The 27,787-nt window shown below is 38.3% G+C and overlaps 1 protein-coding gene across 2 annotated transcripts in view; it reads right to left on the bottom strand.

Annotated features, from left to right (window-relative positions):
- Nucleotides 1–8,532, bottom strand: part of ASZ1 (ankyrin repeat, SAM and basic leucine zipper domain containing 1) — a 33,770-nt gene extending 25,238 nt beyond the window's left edge. Inside the window, exons 1-4 of one of the 2 annotated variants that reach the window (XM_041002171.1) lie at nucleotides 8,424–8,532; nucleotides 7,994–8,093; nucleotides 6,665–6,787; nucleotides 5,002–5,113 (exon numbers count right to left, since the gene is read on the bottom strand). In XM_041002171.1, the coding sequence (XP_040858105.1) occupies nucleotides 5,002–5,113; nucleotides 6,665–6,787; nucleotides 7,994–8,093; nucleotides 8,424–8,528 (440 nt within the window). In that variant the 5' untranslated portion in view covers nucleotides 8,529–8,532. The remainder of the gene's footprint in view (nucleotides 1–5,001; nucleotides 5,114–6,664; nucleotides 6,788–7,993; nucleotides 8,094–8,423) is intronic. The other variant, XM_041002172.1, reaches the window with a different exon arrangement.
- Nucleotides 8,533–27,787: the final 19,255 nt, after the last annotated feature.

Genomic DNA, 27,787 nt, shown 5'->3' with positions numbered 1-27,787 from the left:
TCATCTTTCATCAGCTGGTCCAGTCCCCAGATGGCCACAACAGTCAGGAATGGACCAGGCTGAAACCAGGAGACAGGGATTCCATCCACGTCTCCCACATGGACTGCAGGGAACTGAGTACTCGGACCATCTGCTTTCTTAGGACATTAGCAGGAAGCTGAATTGAAAGCAGAGTAGCTGGGACTCAAAGCAGGACTGTGATATGTCAGTATGGTAAGTGGCAGTTTCACCTGGACACCCCAACACTAGCCCCATTCAATAAATCAATACCATACAGACGAGGGAGGAATTCATCAGTTATTTCAAGAACTATCAGACTATACACAATGAAAAGATATTAAACATAAATCTGTATATGACCTAAAACACTCAAAAAACTTACTTTAATACAGTGTTTTAACTCCCCTCCATACAGGATTACTTACTTTAATACAGTGTATTACCTCCCCTCCATAAAGGATTAAAAGTTATGCAAGTCTAAGTGAGGCTTCTAATAAATAAAAACATTGCCCTCTCTCTCAACTAGAAAACATGTTTAACTGAAATTACCTGGAAGGATGATAATCACACTTGCGAATCTGCTTGTTAATCACTTTGCTGCCTGATGTAGCAACATGTGAAACTTTCAGTATTTCTTTATAAAGTGCCAACACTTCTTTCTAACTTACATATAACATATCTTTTGCAAGGTTTCTAACTAGATAATTTATTTGCACTTTCTTGAAAACCTATTATTCCTAGTCAGATTCTAAGAGCTATTCTTGGTTTCTGCTTATTAACTGTAACTGAGAATAAAGTAGGGCTCCTGCCCCAGGTGTTTAGGTCTCCACATGAGTGCACTGGGTGTGATGACTGGCTTCAGCTTTGTGCTAACGCACATCTCTGGGTTCCAGCCACCCACGTGCAAGACCTGTACTATGTCCATGACTTCCAGCTCTGGTCCGTCTCTTTCTACCTCCCACATAAGTAAATAAATAAAGGAACTTCTTATATCCATTCACAACACATCCTACAAAACATTTGTATGTGATAATGTATCTCATTGTCAAAAGACCCCATGGAGGTGAGTAAAACAAACCACCTTATCATTTTTTATAGAAGAGAAGCAGAACCAAGAGTTTGAAGTTAGCCAAGGCCCTGAAGCTAGTAACAGGAGCTGGAACAAGAACACCTAATTCCAAGAAATTTCACAAAGAAATAATTTTAAGTTTTCTCTTAACAGGACAACTCATCACATTTCCAAATTAATTTTAAATGGTGAAACTTATTACTCACTAAACATCATAAAACAAAAAGAAAACAGGTAAAAATGTGTACATTACAATTAAAGAAAAAATAACTTTACCCAACCATAGAGATCTGTTTTTCATTTTTTGGGTTCTCTAAAGAACTACGGATTATCATCACACTGTTGAGAACCAATTATTAAAGATAGATAATTTATAAACAGGAAATTATAAACTCATCAAAGAGTTTCCTGTTATTTGCTGGTTTTATTTCAGGAAAATTTTCTAAAGTTTATTCATTATCTTATTAGAAAAACTTCTATCTTGAAAGCAATTCTGTCAGTGGCCTATGAAAGCTTTGATCAATGCACAATGTGTTTTAATTTTCTTCTGAAAGATTCAAGAAGGAGAAAGAATCACCTCTTTAAAGTAAGCAGTTTTTCACTTCAAATTTAGAAATTAAACTACATCAAAACAATAAAATTATCGACGAACTCCTCCCACAGACAGCAGAATAATAACTTAACAGACATATAGAATGTATTTTTATAATCATGAGTCATCAAAATATATTTAGTGGAGAATTTAAGATTTAAACTAGAATTTTCCTACCACATACCAGACACTAACGAGATGAAGTGAGGTCAGAAGTTACACATCTTTTAAATTGAGATAGACGTATTACACGCTGACAATATACCATGGACATTTCCACGTGAGAAGAGATGTGTACACATATAAGTCTACACTTTTAAAATAAAAAAGCATTAAAGATATTCATCAAATCACATTGGTTTTTAAAAAATAGATCTTAAAAGACTAGGAGAAAATAACAAAATAAATATTTTCTACTGATATTTTTTGAATAAGCTCTTTTATTCTTTCTGAAAGAATATTTTTGTGACTTCAGCTTACATTTTCAGAAAAAAGATATATCACATTTTTATCTAATATCAGAAAAAAAGTTAATACTGCTACCACAATTACACCCAAATCTATCAACTTGCTCTAGTGACATTTACAACTAAATTTATATTTGGGGAAACAAAGCAACATTTTTCCCAAGCTATGTTTTGCTTATTAAAACATGCAGTAACATTCAACAAGTTAACAATCACACAAGGATTACGTCAAAACCTTGGGAATTAGTTAATGTGTGCTGTCTTATCAATGGTAATAAAACATCTATTGAAATTAAAATGCCACCTCATTTTACAAAACCCGTATCTTATGACTGAGCAACCTGAATATAACAGACTCCTTTATCAGAGAAACTGCCCTTTAAGTAAATATTTCAGTTAAAAACAGTGAAAAAATTAAGTTTTCAGTAAACTGGTACAAGTTCTAAAAAAAAAATGTTATTTACATAAAAAGGTACTTGAAAAAGTTCACGGACATGCATACTATGAAAAAGCTAAATCTGAATTCCAAATTTGTTTTTTAGCTAAATAAATTTATCTTTCCACAGACTTTTTAAAGTAGCCCTATATTTTTATTCTTTTGTTTTTTCTTTTTTGCATTTGCTTTTGCCCCGATATTTTTTAGAGATTTATTATTACTCTAACAGTAATATGAACTCAAAATGTAAAGCTGAATTAAATAAAACTCCAATTTTCCTCATGTATCCAATAATCTAATACAGAACTTGTATATCTTACTAATTTATAACATTATTTTTATTGCATTATCAATTAAAGAGAAAATAAGGAATGGCCAATTCCTTCCACAGCACAAATGCTATTAAAATTAATTTGATGGCTATTCATTTCCAGCTTTTTAGTTGTTTCCCCATTGTAGCAAACAAACCAAACAAAACTAGCTCCCAGTACAAATTTTAGGACCAAAAGAAATAAGAACAGTATGAAATTTCCATACTGCCACACTACACTGTTCGCCCAAGTTAGTTCACTAGCAAGATCCATGAGAAACATAATTTAAATCTATTATATAGTGTTATTTTACTATAAAATTGTATATTTTTAATTATCATTTGCATCCTTGAAGGCACACCTAAATGTGGTTTTCATGTCTCTGCTACTCACCATTAGAAAGGGTAAAAAGGAGAGTAAAAGAAAAATAAGAAAATGTAATACAAATACCAGGTACAGCAGTTTGTACCAACATGGAAAGCTGTCCATGAAATGTTAGATAAATTCTACTTCCAAAGCTATTTTAAGCAGTGATTTAAAAAATAAACCTGCATGGAAAAGAATCATAAAGCAGACATAAAAAGAATGATTAAAAAATACTTTAGAAGATGTTGATTTCTGCTTCTAGTAAAGGCAGTTAGGATAATTTCTGCCAAAACCATGAAATCATCTGAGAGTTGAGTAAAAAACTGTTAATTTCTGAAAAATCTAAAGAATTAAGATGACAAGGAATCAGTGAACCAAAATCTAAGTGGCAGGGAAGCTAAAGACTTTGTGACCTGTAATACTTCATAGAAATATTTTAAAAAAAATGTAAAAGGACTACACTAAACACAACTTTCCATTAAACCCAGAAGTGAGTCTTATCTGAAGCCACTCTAAGGGTACAAATCCAGATTGCAGTACACATGTAAGTTTGCATCAGCTAATTGTCCTGAAGTACCCATCCAACTTCTAGCAGCAATCAGATCCATTGTTAAGCAGGCAGTATACCATATATGACAGAATAAAAATTCTTGTGAAATGACGTGCTAAAAATTTTCATTCAGTTTTTACAACTTCTTGTTTAGCTGTTTAAATATTGATTATTCACTTTATAAGCCTATCCTTTCATATTAGATCAGGTTCCCACACCATGGCATTACTGATATTTTTGCACTAGTAATTTTGAAGGGTGTTCTACCACTGTGTAATGTTTAGCAGCATCATTGATCTCGATCCACTAAAAGCCAGTAGCAAGACACTGCCAAATATCCCCTGGGAGGTAGAGCAGACCTTTTCCAAGAAGCCAACCTGCTAGACGCTAGATCAAAACTCTTTATCTCAGCAAATATCTGCAAACTACCCAAAGCCATTTAGTACCTTATAAGACTGTCCAGGTATCACAGAAACTAAACAGCAAAAAGTACCTCAAGTATAGCTATTTCTATGTATCAGGCATGAGGATCATAATTATCTGAACCAATGAATATGAATAATAATTGTATTCACATCAAACATTTCTGTTACATAGGCTACCTGTGTTTTCATTTAGAAGACTAAAACATAAAGAAATGTATTTAGTAAGAAGCTATCAAAGTAAGCACAGCCAGATGAAAAAGATGTCAACAATTTAATTCAATTTTACTGACAATTCAATAACTAAAAGAAACATTTCCTGATTGTTTTCTATGTATTTAACACTACTACAAATGTTATTATATAATTAGAACTTAGGAAAAGAGAAACATTTTGGCATATCAGTCATTATGTGTAAAACTGCTTAGTTGACAAGTGCTTGAGAGAAACACTAAATTCTCACACCTTACTACTGTAGCTCAATTCTCACAGCCTTTTCAGGGTGCGACTCAGAGGAAATGACAGCTGACTGGCTTTCTTCCCCCACACTGCAAATTTTTAGGACAGTCACACAAATAAAAAGATTTTTAAGTTTAGCTTCATGATATCCCCTTTCTTTGACATTATAAACATGGGAACCATGATCTTATAAGTGATTTTTATGTGCCAACTATTTGGCCAAAATAGGCATTATTCATGATTTGTAATAAATAATATGATCCAATGTTTAACAGGAGATAAAATATCTTCAACACTTTTCTTTTTAAAACAGATAATAAGGTTCTTACCTACAAGCAACATTTGGGTCAGCATTTCTTGAGAGTAGCAGTTCTACACACTTCAAAAGCTGCTCCTCTGAGCCACGAGCAGAGCATGCAGTAATCAAAATAGTCTGCTTGTCTATGACAGAAAGGTGAGTAAGAACCTGCACATTTCTTTACCATTCAAAACACACTATTTTTGCACTCTAAAATTCACTCTTTGCAGCTTTGTCTTCCATCATCAAAACATAATTAGAAATATATAATTCATTTCTTAACTTCCTTCTTCTATCCCCATTTCTTTAAGAAAACAAAACATGGCTAAAAAAAGACTCAGTGTGAACAGTTTTTGGCTGACTTGATTAGAACTTGTCTTACTGGACTCATCCTTACAATATGATGGTTTACATTGATTCTTTTCTCTCATGTATTCAACAGCTGAGATCCTGCACCTAAACTACCGCACAGAGGCAGCCCTACTTGCTGAGCCACTGGCAGTCCATTTGATTTGGTCCCTCCCAAACACATTCCATACCCATTCCACACTCTTCTCGTCCTGGCTTCTATGGCACCAGCAGAGATCAAGGTAACTTAAAAAACAAAAAAATGCCTCTTAACTGAGAATTAGGAATGCAAAATAGATCCCAGCCATAACTGACAAAGGATTGCAGATTTTACTTCTGGTTGTGTCACTGAAAAGTAGGCCTCAAGCGATACCATAACATGTTATTGTTCAAATGTTACAGATACGAAGATAGTACCTACTGCCCTTAAGTGACGGTTCTATCACATACTGATCTATTATGAGATCAATAACAGAAGTTAAATGCACTTTCTGTGAAAAAAAAAAAAAAAACCAGAGTGTTTATCACTGCAGAGTTTATAATTGGAAGTATTCCTCTAACTACAAGGAGGGAGAATTACCAAAAGGAACCATTAATTTTTTAGTAGAATTTTATAATCTTTCAAAACTATCACTCCTAAATATAGCTTTCATTGAGTGCTGGTCTTAAATGACATAATAAAAAGAAAACCTAGTACAGCAGAATGAACACAGAACTGTTATGGCAAAAATTTACGTAACTGAGAAAAAGTAAAAATAGTTTGCAAATATCTTATTTCATATATAATCACTGTAAAAATTAAATTTAAAATGAAACCAATACCTGAGTTAGGAAGTCAATTTAATTGTCTGTTAAAAATACATTACAAATAAGCAATAAATCAATACAAAAATTGGATTTTCACAGATTCACGTTCTGCAAAAGCATTCAAAGCGCTGCTTTTTAGAAATTATTTAGTAAAAAACAAACATGGAGTTAGCAGGCTATTTTTTCAAATAATTTTGAGTGATATAATTCAGAGCTGAGTTTAAAATTCCACAGGTTAGTTTTCAAGTAATTTTCTACAAAATGATCAGCTTTCAGATACTATGCTCAATGCCTTTTTCCTTTAGAAATAACCAAACCCCAGCACAGAAGTTAACCGTATAGAATAATATAGCCAGTTATAAATTGGGAGTCCACTTTTTTGGCAAGAGGATTTTTCAAAATACATACGGTTTCAAATTTGATATTATACCCTACTTACATTATGCAACTAATATAAATTTTTTTCCAAACAACTTTTTTTTTCTCTTAGCTTTGGAATGGCAGTAAGCATAAATCAGTTGGTTGCCTCAAAAACTCACCCTTCTCAAAGCTCGCATTAGCACCTCTGTCCAAAAGGACCCGAACCAGCTCTACGTTGGCGACACTAGCAGCATACATAAGGGGAGTCCATCCATATCGAAAACTGGAATCTACACTAATACCTGAGAATGAAAAAAAAAAAAAAACCAAGCTTTTAAAAGCCCTCATCACATCCGCTTAAGGCATATGGCCAGCAAGATATTACCTTGTCCTTTATTCTGGAAGGGAATTTCTTGGTAATATGAATGAAGACAAATAGGAAATAAGTTGGACTTCGCTTTCTTTCCACATAGTTACTTTACTCCTAAGGAACTCACCTAACCAATGCTTTATCACATAATAAATGAAAGCTCTGTATTACGATAGGCATTTACATGCTATTATCTTCTTTCTATGGGAATTGGGAAAGGACTCAAAGGGACAGAATGTCTTTTAAATTAGATTATTACTCCTGCAATAATATTACAGATCTGGACAGTTGCAAATATAGGTTGAGTTTCCCTTATCTGAAAGCTTAAGTCAGAAGTGTTTCAGATGGTAGATATTTTTAAATCTTAAGAATATTGGATATATATATATATATATATATATATACACATATACATATAAATATATAAATAACGATATCTTGGGGATGAGACCCTAACATAAACACAAAATTCATTTGTTTCCCATACACCTTATCTACAAAAGCTGAAAGCTATTTCACACAATGTTTTTAGTGCAGCTGCATTCTGACACTCAGTAAAGGTGTGAAATTTTCCACTTGTAGCATCCTGTTGGGTGTTCAAAAACTTTTTGGATTTTGTAGCATTTCAGACTTTGGAAATTAATATTTCTTTTGTGTTACACCATTTTCCATATATTATGAGGAAATTTTCATCAAAATTTCAATGCATCTTCAGTAAACGTCAAGAGGTATTGTTCCATACTGTTAGTCTTTAATTATGTGGCAGGCAATAAGACTAGGCCAATTATCCACAGGGATCCCTAAGTGTGGCCTTATTCCACCAAACGAAAACAAAATTAAAAAATTAAATAAAACAGCAGCGTGAAAGAACATAACTAAACCTACACAATTAGAAACAATGTTTGATCAACATTTTACACTACAGGCAAGTAAATACTAAAAATACGAAAAACGGTCATGGCAGGATAAGACTGGATCTCTTGCCTGCCACGGAAGAACTGATTTGGAAGCAAATTAGGGTGATAATTCAAATACGAGAAAATAAGACTCGCTTGAACCCAGATATTAGCTGAGTACCTTTTAAAATAGAGTTCCTGCAAACTTAGACAAGTAAGTTGAACTAGCCCACTTCGCTCACCAGAGTCCAGGAGTTCCTTCACTAGAGAAATATCTCCAGCGGTCAATGCTTTCTTAAATGTTTCACTCTTCTCTTCGATGGGTAATGGCCCCCTCAATCTCTAAAAAGAAAAAAAATTTTTTTTTTAAATCTTGTATATATTTGCTCCTGGTCACTGCAAGGAAACAATAAATGTTTGGTTAAGCACATACAGGTTTTGCGTTTCTGCCCAGCAAACTTTGTCAAGAATTTCACATCCAAAACTATATTTAAAGGTAACTGATGGCGACTAAGGAAAGAACTACCTGGCCCCACGGACAGAACCCAAAATTGGCGAACAATACGTCCATTTTAAGGGCTTGCCGAGGCACAAATATCCACATTTCCAAAGGCGAGGACGGAGGGGGTTTCTGGTCCCCCACCCCAGACAGCCAGGGGCTTCCGCCATTACCTGAGGTGTTCGGTCGAGATAGCCAATCTCCCAGCCGTCGTCCTCGCTGTCGCTGCTCTCCCCTCCGCCAGCCACGGCCAGGCCTCGGAGGGAGCCCGCCGCCATGCCCGCCGAGCCCGTCGCCATGCCCGCCGAGCCCGTCGCCATGCCCGCGGAGCCCGTCGCCATGCCCGCCTCGCAGGCTGCCTGGTCGCGTCGCGCCCGCCGGCCTCGGCGCCTGCGCACTGCCGAGGCGCGTCGCAGGCGCGGGAAGCGTGGCACGGGGAAGGGGCGTCGCGCGGACTCTCCTGCGCAGGCGCATCACCGCAGCCCCTGTGGCTTGTCACGCGCCGACGTCTGGGGAGAACTTGGCGTGTTGGAAAGGGCCGAAGCGCTCGCCACGAGCTCCTACTGAACACTTTATGAAGTTTGTTTTAGGTGATTTTTCTTCCATTCTGTTAGAACTGTTTTTGCTTGCTAAGGAATGCCTAAGTCGAGGCAGGAATGCGAAGGCCAACACAAGGCTTTTGGAGCCCTTTCCCGCGTTTCTCAAATGCCAAACCTATTTATTCAAGGTTTGCCCTCCTGGAGAAGGATTCCAGTTGGCCTTAAGAAACTCACCCAGGACTTCGATGTGGCCTTGCATCCCTGCTGCTGTGCTATTTATTGAGCTCCCTGCTGATGGCATGGAGGGTGGCAGGGGTGGCCTAAGCACCCTATGCATTAACGCGGAAGACTTGGAGTCGGGAAACGGGACCTAAACGTTAAAAACCCGTAGTTAGATGGGAGCTGACACAAGTGTGTTGGAAATGCATGGAAGAATGTTTCTATATGTTTTATGATTGCTGACTTCGGATTTACAAACTTAAGCTCAAGGAACTGTTTTGCTTGTGATGTGTGGTATCCTGGACAGAGAACTCAACCGTGAAGTGAGAGAGGTAGAGGAACAAGCAAGAGCGTGGAAGAATGAATGATCGCATAGAGGTCCAGAAAGCAAGGGATCCAAACAGTGGTAGGTGGAACAGGTTAATGTTATGCTCCGCTTTCTGCCAACAGCCTCTAGAGGGAATGCTGATAAAATGTTGGGTGCTGTTTGCCACCAGTATATAGTTACCGCAAGCAATAGGGTACTCTTACGTAACTCATGACGGTTTAAAAGGAACGTAGTCATGCGCTACTTGTGAGTTTTTGAAATATTTTTAAAAGAGGCTTTGGTGTACATTTTTGAAGTTATTTCCTTTGGAGACTCTCAATGATAAATATTTTTAACTTGTTTGGGTACCTCACCTTTGTTTCTTAGTTCATTAACTCAATACATTTGATGGGTCGTTGAGAACAAGCAGGTACAGCATCTGGGTGAGAGGAGGCAGCAAGAAAGACAAACCAAACTGCCTCCTGAAACTGACATATGCAAGTGAATGGAAGCAGGACGGACGCAGAGTGTGAGTGTCTCCAGTGAAATGAACGCGTGTACCTAGTTTCTATGAGCAAGCTGCTGTAGAGTGTTTTCTGGCAGGGGACGTTTATACGGTGTGCTTTTTAGGGTCTCTGAAGCAGCTTCTTTTCTGTAAAATGGAGGTAATCATAGCGTCACCGAGAAGGTTGTGAGGATTAGGTGAAATAACCGGCTTGGAACAGGGCTTGTCTCAATATTGAAGATAAATGCATCTTAACTTTTGTTTAGATGAGGCAGTCTCAGGAAGATTCCTGAATAAGAAAGAGCCGGGCCACCAAAGGAAAAAAAAAATGGGAAAGGGTGGGAGAGTGGAGAATTTTTAGCAATGGAGAACAGTGTAAGGGCCCTAAGGCAGGAAAGAACTGGGACCTAGGCGGAGGAACAGTGTAGGGCAGGTTGAACGAGGCGCTCAGAGTCCCGCAAGTGCAGTAAGTAACCCCTTAAGTGTTGTAGCCTAGGCACCTCACTTCATTCATCTTGGTCATTGCCCTGCTTGAACCAGAAAGGCTTGAGGCTGGAGTCTTAGAGCTGTGTGTAAGAAAGTCCTCATTGAAGTATTATCAAGCTGCAGAAAAACGTGCTCTAGGGTACGTAAGAACTTTGCAGCTCTAAGGTTTTTGATTTGAGCAACTGGCTAAATAATTGTAACTTCACTGAGATATGCAAAGACCAGAGAATTAACTTAGATTTAATGCGGATCTTATAATCAACATATTCAAGACCAGTTAACCAAGAAGCAAGTAGGTATGTTTTCAAATGTGGAGCTCAAGAGAGCCTGATTTTAGGGACAAAGGTTTATAATCCTTTCTTCTACTGGTATAAATACTAAATTTTATCTTAGAAGATGGAACTAGACTAAAACAATTCTGAAAACAAAAAAGTAGAAGGAATTGCTCTTGGTTTCAAGACTCATCATGAAATCTTTGATCTTAGGAATTTTTGGTATAAATTAATGATATAAAATAGAAAACCTAAAAATAGCATGCAAGTACAGCATGGCCAACTTAACTTTTGATATAAGAACATGGAGAAAAAAAAAGAAACAAAACAAAAAACAGAACAATGGAGGAAGGCTAGTTTCTCAACAATGGTGCTGAGACAGCTAAACATCTGTACGTTAAAAAAAAAATGCGCGCCTCAGAGTTGGAATTGTGGCAGAGCAAGCTGAGCTGTGTTCATGTCCTGAATGCTCCATTCTGATACAGCTCCCTAGTGATCCTCCTGGGAGCCAGCAGAAGGTGCTGGGACGAGATCAGTCCTGCAACAGCGCTTTGGGGATGGGTTTTTGGCATAGCGAGTCAAACTGGTGCATCGCATAGCAGAGCGCTTAGAACTGAGTCCCATGTCCACATTGCATCCAGCTTCCTGTGAACCTGGAACCTGCAGTGCAGCAGATGGCGGCTTGATTGCTTGACTCCTGTCTCCCCTGTGGGAGACGTCGGTGCAGCTGCTGGCTCCTGACTTCAGCCTGGCTCTCCCTAGATGTTGTGGACATTTAGGAAGTGAATCCACGTCTCAGAGGATACATCTCCCTCTCTCCACCTTCCAAAAGAATATTGAAAAAACTTGCTCTGAATTGTACCCCAAGGTAGCACTAATGATAATAATAATAAAAATAACACTATTCAATTTATTTTATAGTGCTATCTACAGGCTGTTACAGGTAATTTGATCTTCAGGAACTTGTTCTGTCCTTGATGATGTATGAAGTAGAATAAATCAATAAGGCAATTTTTAGCAAATTGTTTTTATTCAAAAGAGCAGAGAGAGGTTAAAAACAAAGGGAAAGCGCCAAGTAAAACAACTGCAAGGGGCTTCCCCAGAAGGGAAAAGCCATTGTCAGGAAGTAATCTGGGTCTAATGCCCACTGCAAAGTTCCAAGGCCTTTAAGCATTTCTCTCATGGTGAGCTCATCCTGGCGTTCTCTCTCCTAGTCCTCCAGCGTAGTTGTGCTTTTACAGGATGGAGTACAAGTTCTGCCTTGGGGCCTGTGGCAAGGCAGGAGGGGGCAGCTGTCTGTCCTTACCTTACTCCTGAGAACTGCTCGCAGACAACTCCAGCCAGCTGGCCTGCTAGGTGACCTTGGCACCAAGTGCCTGAATTTCTCCCAACTAATCAATGGAATTCTTTATGTCTGTTTTATTATCACACTTGCTTTCTAGCTCAGTCCGGTTTCCTGGTTGGGCTGAGAAAATGTCCCATATTACAGGAAAGGCCTCTTTGTTCTCTATACCTTTTACCATTCCTGCTCTGACTCCTTTCACAGTCACTGTGTTAAGGGCTTTGTCTATATTGCTATCTTAATGCTCACACAAACCTGTTGAAATGAATGTTATCTCAGTTTTGCAAAAGGGGACATGGAGGCAGAAGGATGTGAAGTCACCTGTCCACGGTGCCCTTCTGGAAGAACAGTGCTTACTCTTAGTCATCAAGTGCAGTACTTGTGCTCTCATGTTCCCTGACGCCGCTCTGGGTGCTTTGCATCCACCAGTCTTTTCATTCTCACCACTGTTATTGCCTCCGTTTTACAGATGAGGAAATTAATGTATAGGAAGATTATACAAGCTACCCACATGAGAATCATATGAGTAGGAGAATTGAAATTCACATCAGGTGTTCTGACTCCAGAGAGGTAATAGGGTTAGCTTTGGGAAGGGTGCTGACTGCACCTGTTCTCTCTCCTTGTAGGATACTTGTTTGCATCATGCATTTTACTCCTATGCTTGTATAGAGGAAAATGCTGCTTTCCAAAGAAAGTTTCATCTGACTAGGAAACCAGTCTCAGAATACACTATGATTCATCTGCAGGTAAATCATAAGCCTTATTCCTGGCCAGATAAGAAATCGGTAATTGGGTTTCATCTGAAGAGATTTAGGAATTCCCCCGGAGTGACTTCCTGGAGTGGGTCAGAAAGCTACGTAGCCACCACATTAATGACTACAGTGTTCTATTTGGTTCAGTGATGACAGGAGACCGGTAAAACAGAGGGCAAGAAATCAGCTGGACACTGGAAATAAATGTGATGCAAATGTAGGTTCTCTCTAGTTCTTGTAAAAATTTTTTTTTAATTAGCTCAGGAGCTTTGACTCAGATGTTAGTGATGATTAGCTAATACAACTCATTTTACCATAACAAATGATGTTGCATTTTGTAGAGAACTTGCTGCAAAGTTAATTTCATCACTTTTATAATTTCAGTCTATTTCCTAAATGGATAGGCATAGACTTAATTTTAAAACGTTGAAAAAAAATTGTTAGGATATTGAGTTCTTAATTTCATGTGAAATCCAAGTGGAAGCATAAAAGTGGTAAAAAATACAGACTTTTAATTGTTAGTATTTATATGTATCGGATAGTCATAAGCAATAGCAGCAGCGGAGTCCATAAATATTTCTTGTATCACTTCTGCATTTTTTGTAGGCACTAGCAATGACAGCGTAAGGAAGAGAAATGAGACATTTGACCTCAGAATTATTATGATCTTGTAAAACAAGTATATTAATAAATATATAATTAAATACCAGGTAAAATGATAAGGTTTTACACACACACACACACACACACACACACACACACACACACACAAAATTCTGGTAGAGGAAATAGTAAGAGAAGCAGATGAGAATTTAAAATAGGAACTTTTTAAAAGATTTCTTTTATTGGAAAGTCAGATGTACAGAGATCAGGAGAGACAGAGAAATATCTTCCATCCGATGATTCACTCCCCAAGTGGCTGCAACGGCCAGAGCTGCACCAATCCAAAGCCGGCAGCCCAGAGCCTCTTCTGGGTCTCCCATGTGGGTGCAGCATCCCAAGGCTTTGGGCTGCCCTTGACTGCTTTCCCAGGCCACAAGCAGGGCGCATATGGGATCCTGGCACATGCAAGGCAAGGACATTAGCAGCTAGGCTACCGCCCTGGGCCTTAAAATAGGGATTTTTAAGGAGTCTTTCTAAAGGATTGTTGACTTTTGGGAAGTGAATCAGCAAGTAGAATCTCTGTGTCTCTTTCTCTGTTTCTCCTGCTCGTGCCCCTCCCACATCCTTTCTTTTACTTCTCTCTCTCCATCCATGCCTTTCTGCCTCTTGGACAAATAAATTCAGGAATCTAACATTGGAATTTGTAAATTATTACTGACTATTAAGAAGAGCTCAATAGATGCAATAGACTCTTTTTAAACAGGCTTGATTCTCTTCTCCCAAGTTTTTTTTTCTGCTTTTAAAGACTTATTCTATTTTTATTTGAAAAACAGAGTCACAGAGAGACACAGAGATCTTCCATCTACTGGTTCGTTCTCCAAATGACAGCAGTGACTGGAGGTTAACTGTTTCGAAGCCAGGCACCACGAGCTTCCTCCAGGTCTCCCACGTGGATGGAGGGGCCAAGATACCTTAGCCATCCTCTGCTGCTTTCCCAGGCAATAATCAGGTAAGCTGGATTGGAAGTAGAGTGTTAGGGACATGAAGCGGCAGCCATATAGGTTGCTGCCACTACAGGTGGAGGCTTAGCGCACTATGCCATGGCACTGACCTATGCCATGGCACTGACCTATGCCATGGCACTGACCTTCCCAAATCCTTTGCTATAATTATTCCTTCTGTCAAAAGAGCTCTTCTTAAATTAAATCACCCATTAGCCTAATTTTTCACTTCTATCATACCACTGCTCCTATCTTTTCTCTGGAAGGTATATATTATGACATCCTATTTAATTTTCCACGTGTTTTTGGCCTTCCTGCATATGTAACCCTATTCTATATTTTTAAATTCCATAGCAGTTACTACTTTCTTTTATATACAATATATTATTTGCTTAGTTATTGTGGCTGTTCCCTGGTAAAGTATAAGCTGTCATGATGGACATTTATAGTTATTCTGTGATTCATTTTAAGATCCTATGTAAGTATGGGCCTGGCATGGCAGCATAGTGACTAAAGTCCTTGCCTTGCATTGAATGCACCAGGATCCTATATGGGTGCTGGTTCTAATCCTGACAGCCCCACTTCCCATCTCACTTCCTGCTGTGTCCTGGGAAAGCAAGGGAGGATGGCCCAAAGCCTTGGGACCCTGCACCTACATGGGAGACCCAGAAGAGGCTCCAGGTTCCTGGCTTCAGGTCAACGCACCACTGGCCATTGTGGCCACTTGGGGAGTGAATCAACAACAGAAGATCTTCCTCTCTGTCCTGCTGTCTATATTTGACTTTACAATAAAATTAAATAAATCTTTTTTTAAAAATCTTATAGAAATGTGTTCCACATAAGCCAAATGAAGTTTATGCCAATTATGGATAGCTTCCTGAACCAGTGCCTGTAACTTGAAGCTAGACAAACATAAGCAGCATCAATAAATATATCAGAATGGTATCCCTAGCACCTATAGCTATTCCTTTTTAGCTAATTCATATTGGTACTGCTCCTTATTGTTATGGAGTGTGAATGTTGTGCATCAGCCAGCCTTCTCCAGCCGCCGCTCCAACCACTGATTGTCTCATTCCTGGTAGTCAAGTTGCTCAGCTATTCCATGGGATCTATCATTTTCCCTTTCCATTCCAATCCCTTATGCCAAATGGTGTGTATTCTACTGCTTGTCTTCTAGGCAAGGCCGTGACTCAAGCATCCCAGCTTGTAACCCCTGAGTAATCCCTGAGTTGCTGAAGGCTTGGTTATTGCACTGACAATGCTAAAAAAATGGACAAACATGTCTTTATTGTGTAATGCAATGCTGTAAGAGGACCCTTACTGATTTCCTGATTTGGATAACTTGGCTAAAAATCACATCTTATGGAATGAAAAGTATTCCTATAATCATTCTTGCCACTTGGCATTTTAAGAGCATCTACTTATGAAATACTTTTATCAGCGGCAGCCTAAGTGCTGTCTTTGAATTCTGTATTCTTACCACAACAAGGGTTACTTACTAAATTTTTAAATTCAGGAACACAGGGACAGATAGCTTAAACATTTGCCATGTGTCTTATGCCTAACTGTGTGGTAGGATTCAAAATCAGAGAATGAAGACCCTGCAGTAGTAGCTGTTGCATGTTTAACCTGCTGATTGGTGGTAAGTCTACTCTAATTGAAAGGACTATGAGCTGCTAACTCAAGAGAATTACACTCTCCTGGGAGATTAGGTATCCACCTCCCTTTTTTTTTTTTTTAATATTTTACTTATTTCAAAAGCTGAGTTAGAAAAGTAAAGGGGAGAGAGGGAGAAAGCCAAATGACTGGAATAACTGGTAATGAATCAGAAGCAAGGAATCAGGAACTTCTTCAGGTTCTCCCACATGGGCACAGGGGCCCAAGAACTTAAGCCATCTGATGCTGTTTCCTCAGGCCAACAGCCTTTGACTGGATCAGAAGTGGAGCAGCTGGCACTCAAGCTGGTGTCTGTATGGGATGCCCCTGTCAAGGCTAGGCCACAACACTAGCCCCATCCTACCATGCAGTTTTGCTCAATGACTGAGCAAACTTTCAAAGTACTTACCAATGACCTTGAGATGAGGCTAACGTAGAGGTGCAGTTTGTGTTCCGTTTCTGTCTCTTTCCAGAGGAATATAACCGAAACTCGTCTCTGAGCCACATTCTGACTCTCCTTATCTGTCTTCCTTCTGGCATTTGTTGTCTTTTGAATGTACCATCAAATAACTCTTGGACAGGGAAACTCAATCTTAGGTTTTCCTGGGGCACCTGACCCAAGATAGACCCCAGTCCTGGTGTTTAGCCAACACTTTACGTTGACTTCCTTTTTTAGTGCAACATGAGGGTTACTGAGGCCTCTTCCCTTAGTATATTGTTCTTGCACTGCTCATGTACATGGTAGCATAATAGGGTAAGTCTGAATGAGAAGTGCATCTGGGATCGGGTTCATTTGCCTTAACAACTTGTTCTTTTCATTGAGAGTGATTTAAAGAGGAGCATAGAAATGAAAACCAGTGAATGTATTTCTTGGGGATAGGCGTTATGATATAAGGAAGGTAACCTGGCAGTTGGGCCATATACAACCTGGACCGGAATGTCTGGGGGGAGAATCCTACCTCACCTTGATCTAGCTTCCTGGTAATGTGTGCCTGGGGGAGACAGCTGGTGGTGCTGCTCCAGTGCTTGTATCCCTGTCAATCACAGGGAAGATTCAAATGGAGTTCCTGTCTGCTGGCTCAGGCCTGGCCCAGTCATGGGTGGCCTGAGGTGCATAGACCAACAGATGGGAAATATCTCTGCATTCAAATGAATAAATGAACATTCTTTAAATAATGTATCCCTCTGGGTAAAATTGGGTCTCATATTTTGTGTTTTTCTGATACGAAAAATCTATCACAAAAAGCAATATTTTCTGGCAACAGAAACCTAGGCTATATGGCAGAGTGCACATTTTCTTTATTCCAGAGTATGTAAGTTCTGCCTTTAGCTTTTCAGATGCTCATTAAGTACTGAACGTGATGTTTTTGTGAAGTAAATCACATGTATAGAGATGACTTAAAAAATACGTAGTAATAAGGATGTGCTGTAGAATATCTAACTAGGAATTGGAAACACTAAAGGACATTAAGAAATAGCATGATGTGGCCAGGTGGTACTCACAAAGGACTTCATTTTTCCAAGTACATGTTAATATACTACCTGTAACCTACTGAAGTGGCCATCTTATCACCACCATGAGCGAATGTGTAATTGATCCACACAAAGCATTCCAGTGGAGGTCTTTGTTCATTACATACTGTTCATTTTTGCTTCAAGATCAGGGAAGCAGACAGGATTTGTAATGAATAGCATAATTGTTGAATATTTGAGCAAACATAATCTGCTTGGACATTAACAGTGTGATTTACGCAATGGGAAACCATACCAACTAACCAAGTTGAGTTCAAGGAAATGATAAATAGCTACCTAAAAAAGAGGAACAAGTAAAGGTAACTTATCAGCATTAGAGAAAATACCTCTGATAAGGTTGCCCTTCTTGTTGTGCCCCACTGTTCCTTCACATGCCTAACACACATTCCCAAAATTACGTGTTGAAAACATACAGCATAGGATTAGAGGACAAACCTTGCTTCATTTAGGAATTGAATTAGAGAGCAGTAATAAAGTATTGGGAATGGTTACTTATTAAAAGGAAAAGTTTGGTGCTTAGGTCCCACAGTAAAACACATGTCGCATGGTACTGAAAGACTGTCATATCACTTAGAGAAGTTGAGCATTTGAAATTCCACATCCCAGGCTTTCTAGTATAATATATACCCAAGACTGTGTAAAAACTGAACAATCCAAATTGTTAGTGGTAGAATGGATAAATTTATCAAATATATATACAATGAAATGCTATGTATGTCACTCAACAACCTGTATGAATCGTGTGTTCAGAAATCAAGTGAAAGAAGCCAGACACTAAAAGTATCATTTTACTTACCCAAAATTTACAAACAGGCAAAGCAAAACTAAAGTGAAGCAGACAAAATAGGTTTTTTTTTTTTTTTAAGATTTATTTATGTATTATTGGTAAGTCAGATTTACAGAGAAAGAGAGTCAGAAAGGAAGATCTTCTGCCTGTTGGTTCACTTCCCAAGCAGCCACAATGGCCAGGAGCTGAGCCAATCTGAAGCCAGAAGCCAGGAGCTTCTTCTGGGTCTCCCACACAGATACACAGTTCCAAGAATTTGGGCCGTCCTCCATTGCTTTCCCAGGCCACAAGCAGGGAGCTGCTTGGGAAATGGAGCAGTCGGGATACAAACCCATGCCCATATGGGATCCTGGCCTGTGCAAGGTAAGGACTTTAACCACTAGGCTCCTTCTTGGGGTCCCAAAATAGTCTCTGTTAAGAGGTTGTAATAATCAAAAGGTTGTGAAAGAAGTTTCTGTTTTGGTACCATGCTCTATATTTGTTTCTTTTACTTATTTATTTAGATGGAGAGATAGTTTTAGAGAGATCTTCCTTCTGCTAGTTTCCTGTTCCATACCCAGAGGCAAATGCCTGTAGCAGCCAGGGCTGGGTCAAATCTAGGGGTCTTGAGCTCATTCCAGGTCTTGCACGTGGATATCAGGGACCCAAGGCATTGAAATGTACTTACTGCCTCCAAGGATGCATTAGCAGAATATTGAATTGGAAGTAGAGAAGCTAGGACTCAAACCAAGCTCTTCAAAATGTGATGTGGACAAACCAAGCTCTAATTACACACTGCCAACCCCCCACCCCGTAGTGTACTCATTTACTTTTCTGGTGGGAGTTACTTGGGTATGTTCATGTTGCAAAATTTCATTGTGTTGTAGCTATGTGATTGTGTACTTTTTACTGTACATATAGTACAAATTTTAATAGACGACCCATAAATAAATCTAAAGAAATTACTTACTTAAAATGTAAGGCTACCATACTGTACAAGTTTGCCTTTTCATAATGAACACAGTATGAAGATATAACTTTTACTTCACTCAATAAATGGTATTTTTTTGTTTAGAGAACATGAAAATATTGGAATATTGTCATTTCCCAACCTATCTCTAGGAAAAAGAATGCACCCATTGGCTTTTTGAGGGTGAGGATTGGGTAATGGCTATGCCAATCAATGATCCACATGTGCGTTGGCCTGTAAGGCATTTAATGTAGATTTGGCAATATGAAGTCTTCAACAGACAGTTATTATTAACTATCTTTTGCACTTGCATACATTATAAACATGAGTTTGCCAAAAGTAGAGCCATCAGAATATCTTCCACAAATGGTACCATCATTATTCTCATTCTTGTGCAAATTTTAAACTTGTAAAAATAATTCCTGGTTTATTTCGTTGTGATAGATTTTATTCAAAATCTATATTGCCAAGATATTTATGGACTTGGAATCACTAACTTTTTTTTCAAAAGATCTAAAATATTTATTTAACTTGAAAGAGTTAAAGGGGGGCAAGGAAGGAAGACAGATCTTTCATCTGGTGATTCAATCCCCAATGGCTGCAAAGGCTGGAGCTGAGCTGATCAAAGCCAGAAGCAAGGAGCTACTTCTAGTCTCCTGTGTGAGTGTAGGGTCCCATGGCTTTGGGCCGAGACTTGGCCAGACTGAAGCTAGGAGCTGCTTTTGAGTCTCCCATGTGGGTGCAGGTTCCCAAGGACTTGAGCCATCCTCAGCTGCTTTCCCAAGCCATAAATGGGTTGCTGCAGTGGAAATGAAGAGATCAGGACTCAAACTTGTGCTCAAATGAATGACAGCACCTCAGATGGAAGAACAGCTGGCTGTGCCACTACACGAACTGCCTGGATTCATTAATCTTAATTCTCAGCATTGGTGACAGTTTTCATGGTGGACGGCTATCTAGTGATCCAGTAATGACACTCTTTCAGATTTGATCATTCAACCAATATGTTTATTTTATCAATTAGAGCCCAAGGACAGAAATTACATAATGTAGCTCTAATTTTGGCATTTTTAGATATTTGCATTCTTATTTTATGCTGGTCACGTTCCTGAAACACGTTAAATAGTGAACTATCTCCAAATCCCAGACATTTTCTTCACTTCAGTCCGAACAGGCAATTGCACTTACTACGTGAAGGTGGTTTGCACTGTGAGCGGTAGAACAGCATGAGGGCAACTAAGCTGGTCTCATGAAGACTTTATGACATGAAATATTTTTATTTTAAAATGTGCTTTTTCTGCCTCTGTTCTGAAGCTCCTTTTCAGTTTTCTCTTTTTGCCAGCAGAGGGCAGGTGAGGAGGAGGGAAGAAAAAGTCTCTCTGGGCCTTGATTGAAACTATCCAAACACTACACTGAAACGCAAATTATTATTATTATTGTTATTATTATTTGCTTTAATTAGCTTACTTTGAAAATAATTGAAACATTTCTTTTAATCTCATTACATATTTGAGTTAAGGAGTTGCTGACAAAATTCATACTTAGAACCTTAATTAAGTTTATAAGTCAAGAATTCTATTGCATAATGTAAGTATTGTCTATATTGGATTACTATCTAAAAAATGTCCCTTTTTATTTTGGGAAATTTCAGTTAATTAAGTTCTTTCTTCTTTTAGTTTTCTAATTTCATTTACAGATAGCTTTGTGTGAATATTTTCCATATACATCTTAATAAACCCATTTGGTCATTTCTTCAACCTGCAGAGTTGTTAAGCATGGTGTGAAGTTTCATTAAACAAGTGATGCTAAATGGAGCCAAAATGAGACGCAATAGTTTGTTTGTTTTTTTTTTTTTGCAACAGTGTAGTCTAGAGGAATGTTTAAATATAATTTTGTAGATATATTAAGATGTTTCTTCTTGTAACTTTAAATTTGCTTAATCAATAATAAAATATCCTTTTCAAAATACCAGATTGTATGATATAATGTGTAATCCAACAGCTTAGGACAGCTTGCACGTAACCTCTGTTAAATCAAGAGTCAAATGCCTTGGAGTTTTGCCTTTTCAGCCTGAATAATGCTATTGTTCTGGCAGTACAAGAGCAGGAAGGAATAGGGTAGGTTCTGTCTCCGAGAAGAGAGATCTTTGTATTTCTTACTTTAAGCACTCACTAGAAATTACTTCTTTCCTCTCTATCCTCCAAATCTCATTAAAGAAAAGTATTTTCTCAAAAAAAATATTTTTTAGTTGACAGGTTATTAGAGCACTGCTAGCAAAAAATGGTAAATAGTTTATAAATATTAGTTATTGTTACAAAATCATATTTTATTTTAAGTTTGGCCAATTTATTAATGAACTGTCCTGGAAGATCATAGTGAAAATATTGGTTTTTCAGTGGAAAGACAAAACAGTCTCAGTCTTGGTCTGGCATTGTGGTGTAGTGGGAACAGTTGTTGCCTGTGATGCTAGCATTGGGCATCTCTGGTCACATTCTAATTGCTTCACTTCCAGTCCAGCTCCCTGCTAATAGCTTGGGAAAAAGCAGTGTAAGATTGCCCAAATGGTTTAGTTACTGCCGTCACATCATCCAGTGGAAGATCTCTTTCTCTCTCTCCTTCCCTCACTGTCTCTGCCTCTCTCTGTCTTGCACTGCCTTTCAAAATTAAACTTTAAAAAATATATAATAATCACATTCTCACAACTGCTAATTCTATTTTCTTTACCGACTCACTGGAAAACACCCTTGACTTGGTAATTTTTGACACTTAACTTCATTGAGCAAATTGGAGAAATAACGTTGTCACTTGGCTGTCTTCGGTTGAATGCTTCTTGTTATTAAAAGCTGACTCTGGAATTTCCTGCTGTATACTGAATATGTGAGAAGATGAGATCTAGGGCTTGGGAGGGAATCAAGCTGGGTGACCAAGGGAAGTGCCACCTCTGAAATGGAATCCCCTGGGGCTTGGTAAACAGTATTTGGAAACACCCAATGAAGAGGAGCTTCCCCTCATCTCTTATGTAAAACAAGTTCATAGTTTAGGGCTTGAGGTGCGTGGTGGACAATGCCAGGAAGGATTTTCAGAACTGAACCTAAAACACACACACAGACAGACAGACAAGCAAAGTCAGATGTCGCCTAAGCTAAATGCCTGAGGGCTGCTGAGACAGCCTTTGCTGGTATGTTGCCCCATCTCTTCCTGCTCCACTAGGGCAGCACGCTTGTTTATTCCAGATTTTTCTTCCTAAATTGCAACACAGCTACACTACTTCCTTGCTGAAATCCCTCTCCCAACCATCAGAAGTGGGGGACTCCCCCACCCTGTCATTTGTGCCTCTGAATAACATGATTCCTATCATAGTTTTTACATGTACCTCCTGTTTCTGCTTTTCACACAACATGCAAACCACAATGTTTGTAAAGGACATATGTCCCATTCTGCTCACATCTTTCTCACTATTTTTTGCCAGTTGATAGCCCCATGTCATTCAAGATCCTTCTTCAGTGTCATCTCTTCGGAGCACATTTTCATTGTTCACAAGAATGACTATTTGAATCTTTAGAATGGTCCTCATTTCATCACTTGCGATAGCTATTTGAGTATCTGCATCTCTTAGGATGCTGACTACGAGTTCTTTGAGAGCCACGACTGTGTCTTGTTATCCCCAGAGATAAGCATGGTATGTTACACCTGGCAGAGCCACTTAGAAAAATTGGGTCTATTTGTTTTTTTTCTCAAACCCCCAATTTATTAGAAACAAAAGAAATGCCATGGTTTCCAAACTGGAGTACATTTCCTTTTTTTTTTTTTCAAGATTTATTTATTTTTATTGGAAAGGCAGATATACAGAGAGGAGGAGAGACAGAGAGAAAGATCTTCTGACTGATGGTTTACTCCCCAAGCAGCCACAAGTGCTGGAGCTGAGCCAATTTGAAGCCAGGAGCTTGAAGATTCTTCAGGCTCTCCCATGGTGGTGCAAGGTCCCAAGGCTTTGGGCTGTCCTTGACTGCTTTCCCAGGCCACAAGCAAGGAGCTGGATGGGCAGCAGGGCTGCCAGGATTAGAACCAGCACCCATATGGGATCCTGGTGTGCTCAAGGTGAGGACTTTAGCTGCTAGGCTACTGTCCTGGGCCCTGGAGTATGTTTCTAATGGTTCCTTGCATGTGACATGTGATGGAAACACATGCATACCTGTGTGTTCCCCAATGTAACTGTGTTGTCTCTAAGAAAATAATAGGATTTTAAAAAATGTTTAATCCACAGTATACTTCAGTTCATATCACCTGGCAAGTGACACAAGTTTAGCAATATGTGGTGACTATCTTCTTTCTATATCCTTGGTTCATCTCTGTGAGTATATGTAGTCTGAGTCCTAGGTCAGATGACACCTTGGATTCAGTGGGAATCCCTCTCACATAAAGATAGCTATGAAATGTTTGCTGGAGTTAAATTTAAATACACATAAAAAAGATGATGAATATTAGCATCCTGTGTAACTTCCTGTTTTACCTTGATGTTACTCAGAAATAAGATTGAAAGTTAATATTGACATCTAATCAACTAAATTTAACTTTTTGTTTTACACTTAAAGCAGGTCAGAGAAGTAGATATTGGGCAAGAAATAAGCATATTATCTATACTGCCTGGCTACCTAAACTTATGTGTTTCCCACACTACAAGGCCTCAAAGAAGAGGCAAATTATGTCCTCTGTGACCTTACTTTCTTGGACAATTTTCTTGCTTTTAAAATGAAGAGACAAAGTGAGAAGTACACATACACAGAGAGACAAACACTCCTATCCACTGAGTCATTCTCCAAAAGATTATGGTTGGGTCAGGTTGAAACTGGGAGTCAAAAACTCAATCTAGGTCCAAAATAATGACGAGGATCTAGCACTTTTAATAAAGTCACACTATACTTTAAGAAAAATAAATAGTTGCATGCAACTATTATAAATAAAGAATTTTAGGGGCAAAATAGGGATACTTTATCAATATTGAATTGCCAAATTGCTCAAAGTCAGTTTATACATACAGAAATGCCAGAAAGGATGTCCCTTACACCAGCCAAAACTTTCCATTTGAGTAAGTTGTAACAGAGAGCCAACAGGCATGTTGAAATGCAAACTTCTTTCTACACAAAATATTGTTAATTATACAGTTGTGAAACATGCAGCATAGTCCCAACCATGTTAAAGATTGCAGCAAGAATTAAAAGTTATACATTTTTAAAAGTATAAATTTTAATATTTCAGTGCAGTGTTATAAAACAAAATTTAGTATGTTTCCTTATTCTTTAATTAACCACATGGAATTCCATACTCAAGTCCTATGAAACTTCCGCTACCCTCTCTTCTAGGCACTAGACAAGGATTTGAGCACTAACTAGCCTGACCTCCTGAATGAGAAGTGCCCCATCAGTTGAACATGAGTGTGGGAAGGGTGAGAAGAGGCCAGTGCGCTTCATTCCTTCTTGCTTAACCTTTGCTCTATAACATGGACCTCTTGGGACTCTGGGGGATGGTTATGAAGTCTCTTTTGATAAATGTCAAAAATCTGTGTGATGGGAAGAAACCAGTTAGATTTTCCAGTTCACCATATCTTATAGGTGTTACATAGTAAAAACATAATTGAAAAATCTTTTTTTTTTAGTTGAAGATTTCTTATTAAAATTTAAAGGAAACTGGTTCTACACTATCCTTTTGTAATGAGTTTAGTTCACAGAACTGGTGTTTTACTCTGCAGTAATATAATACAAAAGAGTGGTTTGGGGGTCAGGCATAATTCAGGACTACTTGTACCAATATGAGGCTTGGATCATATGTTAAAGAAATTTTGCATCTTTTTTCCTCAACATAATAACATGGCATAAGAATAATAGTTATTTCAGATAAATATTGAGAGAGTTAAATAGAAGAGACACAAAAGACCTAGCATTTTAGAGACTCAGTTCAAATTAATTTCTCATATTTGATTTATTCCAGATACGTAGTGAATTTTCTCAATTTGGAAAACAAAAGCAAAGATGTATGCTATATGTTTTAATGATTTAAAATATTAGTTGTTTCACAAAAAAATACATTTTAATTTCAAAATGCTTATCTTAGAGTATCTTCAGAAATACATAAAAACTAATACTAGAGAACTGTAACAGTCTTAAAATTGCTTTTCCTTGAATGGAATACCATGTTTTTTATTAATTCTTAGCAATTCTACTATAAAGTTTAAACTCATCAATAATAAATATAGAAGAATAACAATGAATGATAGCTAGAAGGATATAAGCTCAGACATATAATTTTTAAGTAAAATATTTTCACAGAGGAAAAAAAGCAATAGAACTTTGTTGAATTTGTTTTGATCCTACATATTTCTTTAACCAACTTTTAAAATACAAAGCGTTGAGAGTAGAAATTTGTCTTCACTTTGTGACCAAATTCACTTCTATTTTAAGTCCATACAACTGTGATAATGAGTAGTTAATATTACCTTGAAACTTTGGCATGCTTGATAAATCCCATTTTTTTTTAGTAATGCTTACAGATTTTTGAATCATTGTAGACCTATTTGCTGATCTTGGGTTGACAAAAGAACTTCAAATTTTTCTCCTTGTGAGCTTTATTGTGAGCAAGCAATTTAGTGCTTTTTTAAAAAAAATTCAGTAATGTGCATTCACTGTTACTTTCTGCAAGACTTATTTCCCAAGGGAGCAGAAAGCTTTTTAAGGTCACAAAGTAATCCAGTTGGAGGACTGTTTTCCAGAGTTACGCAGTTCATGCTCTAAGCCCTACATCAAATGGTCACCTATGCAAGAGAAATAATTAAGTAAAGAAAATCACCAAAGAGACTAATTTTGAAAATGCTAAATATGAGAAAAAACGAGCAGTGGACTGTTTTCACTTATTCATGCTCCCAACATGTGTAACACCATTGCTGGCTCAGGCCAAAGCCGACAACCAGAACTCTATCCAGGTCTTCTGTGTGGGTTGGGTGAACTCAAGCACTTGAGTTATCATCTGTTGTCCCTCAGGATGCACATTAGATGGAAGCTAGCTAGAATGGAGAGTGGATCTGGGAAGTACACCAAGAGACTCCCATATTGGTGCTGGTACCACAAATAGTGGTTTAACACCAGCCCTAAACACCATCCCTCGGCATGAATTATCCTAGTCTGTTTTCCTTACCTTACCTGTCATTTCTCATTGCACCTGTGAAAAACCTGGCATCCACCATCTGCCATCTACCAGCTAGCTTGCCTTTTCATTTCCTGTGTATGATCATGTCAGGATGATTAAACATACCGTTAAGGACTATAACGCTCAGTCAGAATGGCATGGGTGCTGGTTCTCTTACTTTTCATTTTGTAGACTATTCATTTTCAAAATTGCTGTTTAGAACCAGCTCCCTCACTCACATTCCTTTGGTCAGGATTGTTTCAGACACTTGTAACACAGTGAAGATTGTTTTGTTGCATTCTACGTTCCATCTTGGGGATTCTCCCTCTTTTCCCCTCTCCAAATTTTTTAAAATTGCAAGCTCATTAAAGTTAATTTTTTTGTGATGTAAATTCTATGGGTTATGACAAATGCATAGTGTCCTGTATCCATCATTGTCAGACAAGATAGTTTCATTGTTCAGAGAGTATCTCTTGTGCTTCAGCCCTCCCCCCGTGAACTCTTGGCTGTCACTAGGCTGTTATTGCCTCTGTACAGTTACTGCTTTCCCAGAATGTATATAATCGAAACAGGAAAGTGTATGGACTTTGCATCCTGACTTCTGCCATTGGGAAGAGGCAGTTAGGATGTGCCTGCTAATTGAATGGTTTTTATTCTTTAGTTTTTCAATATGAAGTAGCCCATTTATTGATTTGTGAATGCTGAGTCATTTCTGCATATGGGGGATAAATCCCACTTCGTATGAGTGACCCTCTAATAGGTTGTTTGATTTTATTAGCTAGTAGTATGTTGAGGATATTTTTTAATGATTTATTTATTTTTATTTGAAAGGCAGATTTTTGAAGAGAAGGGGAAACAGAGAAGCAAAGTTTTTCATGTGTTGGTTTACTCCCCAAATGTCCACAATGGCCAGGGGTGAGCTGATCTATGGCTGGGATCCAAAAACTTCTTCTGGGTCTTTGTTGTTGGTGTAGAGTCCCAAGGTCTTTGGCCATCCTTTGCTGCTTTACCACTTCATAAGCAGAGTGTTAGATTAGCAGTTAGAGCAGCCAGGGCACGAAGTGGTACCCAGATGTGATGCTGGTGCCAGAGTTTGGAGGATTCACTTGCACTACATCAACCCCTTGTTGAGGATTGTTCCATCTGTGTTCATTACGATGTTAATCTGAAGTTATCTTTCTCTGTTATATCTTTTTCTGGTTTTGGATAAGGTGATTCTGGCATTATAAAGGAAGTGTGGGAGGATTCACTCCTTTCAGTTGTTTTGAATAGTTTAAGAAGAATTGGAATTAGTTCCTGGTTAAGTTTGGTTGAGAGCCTGGTGCAGTAGCCTAGTGGCTAAAGTCCTTGCCTTGCATGTGTCAGGATCCTATATGGGTGCCCGTTCGTGTCCCAGCTGCCCCATTTCTC

This window comes from Ochotona curzoniae, unplaced genomic scaffold, assembly GCF_017591425.1.
Source record: "Ochotona curzoniae isolate NIBS_2020 unplaced genomic scaffold, NIBS_Ocur_1.0 scaffold_2476, whole genome shotgun sequence".
NCBI classification, from domain to species: domain Eukaryota; kingdom Metazoa; phylum Chordata; class Mammalia; order Lagomorpha; family Ochotonidae; genus Ochotona; species Ochotona curzoniae.
The sequence above is the reverse complement of the archived record's forward strand: the minus strand, read 5'-3'. Positions and strand labels throughout refer to the sequence as shown.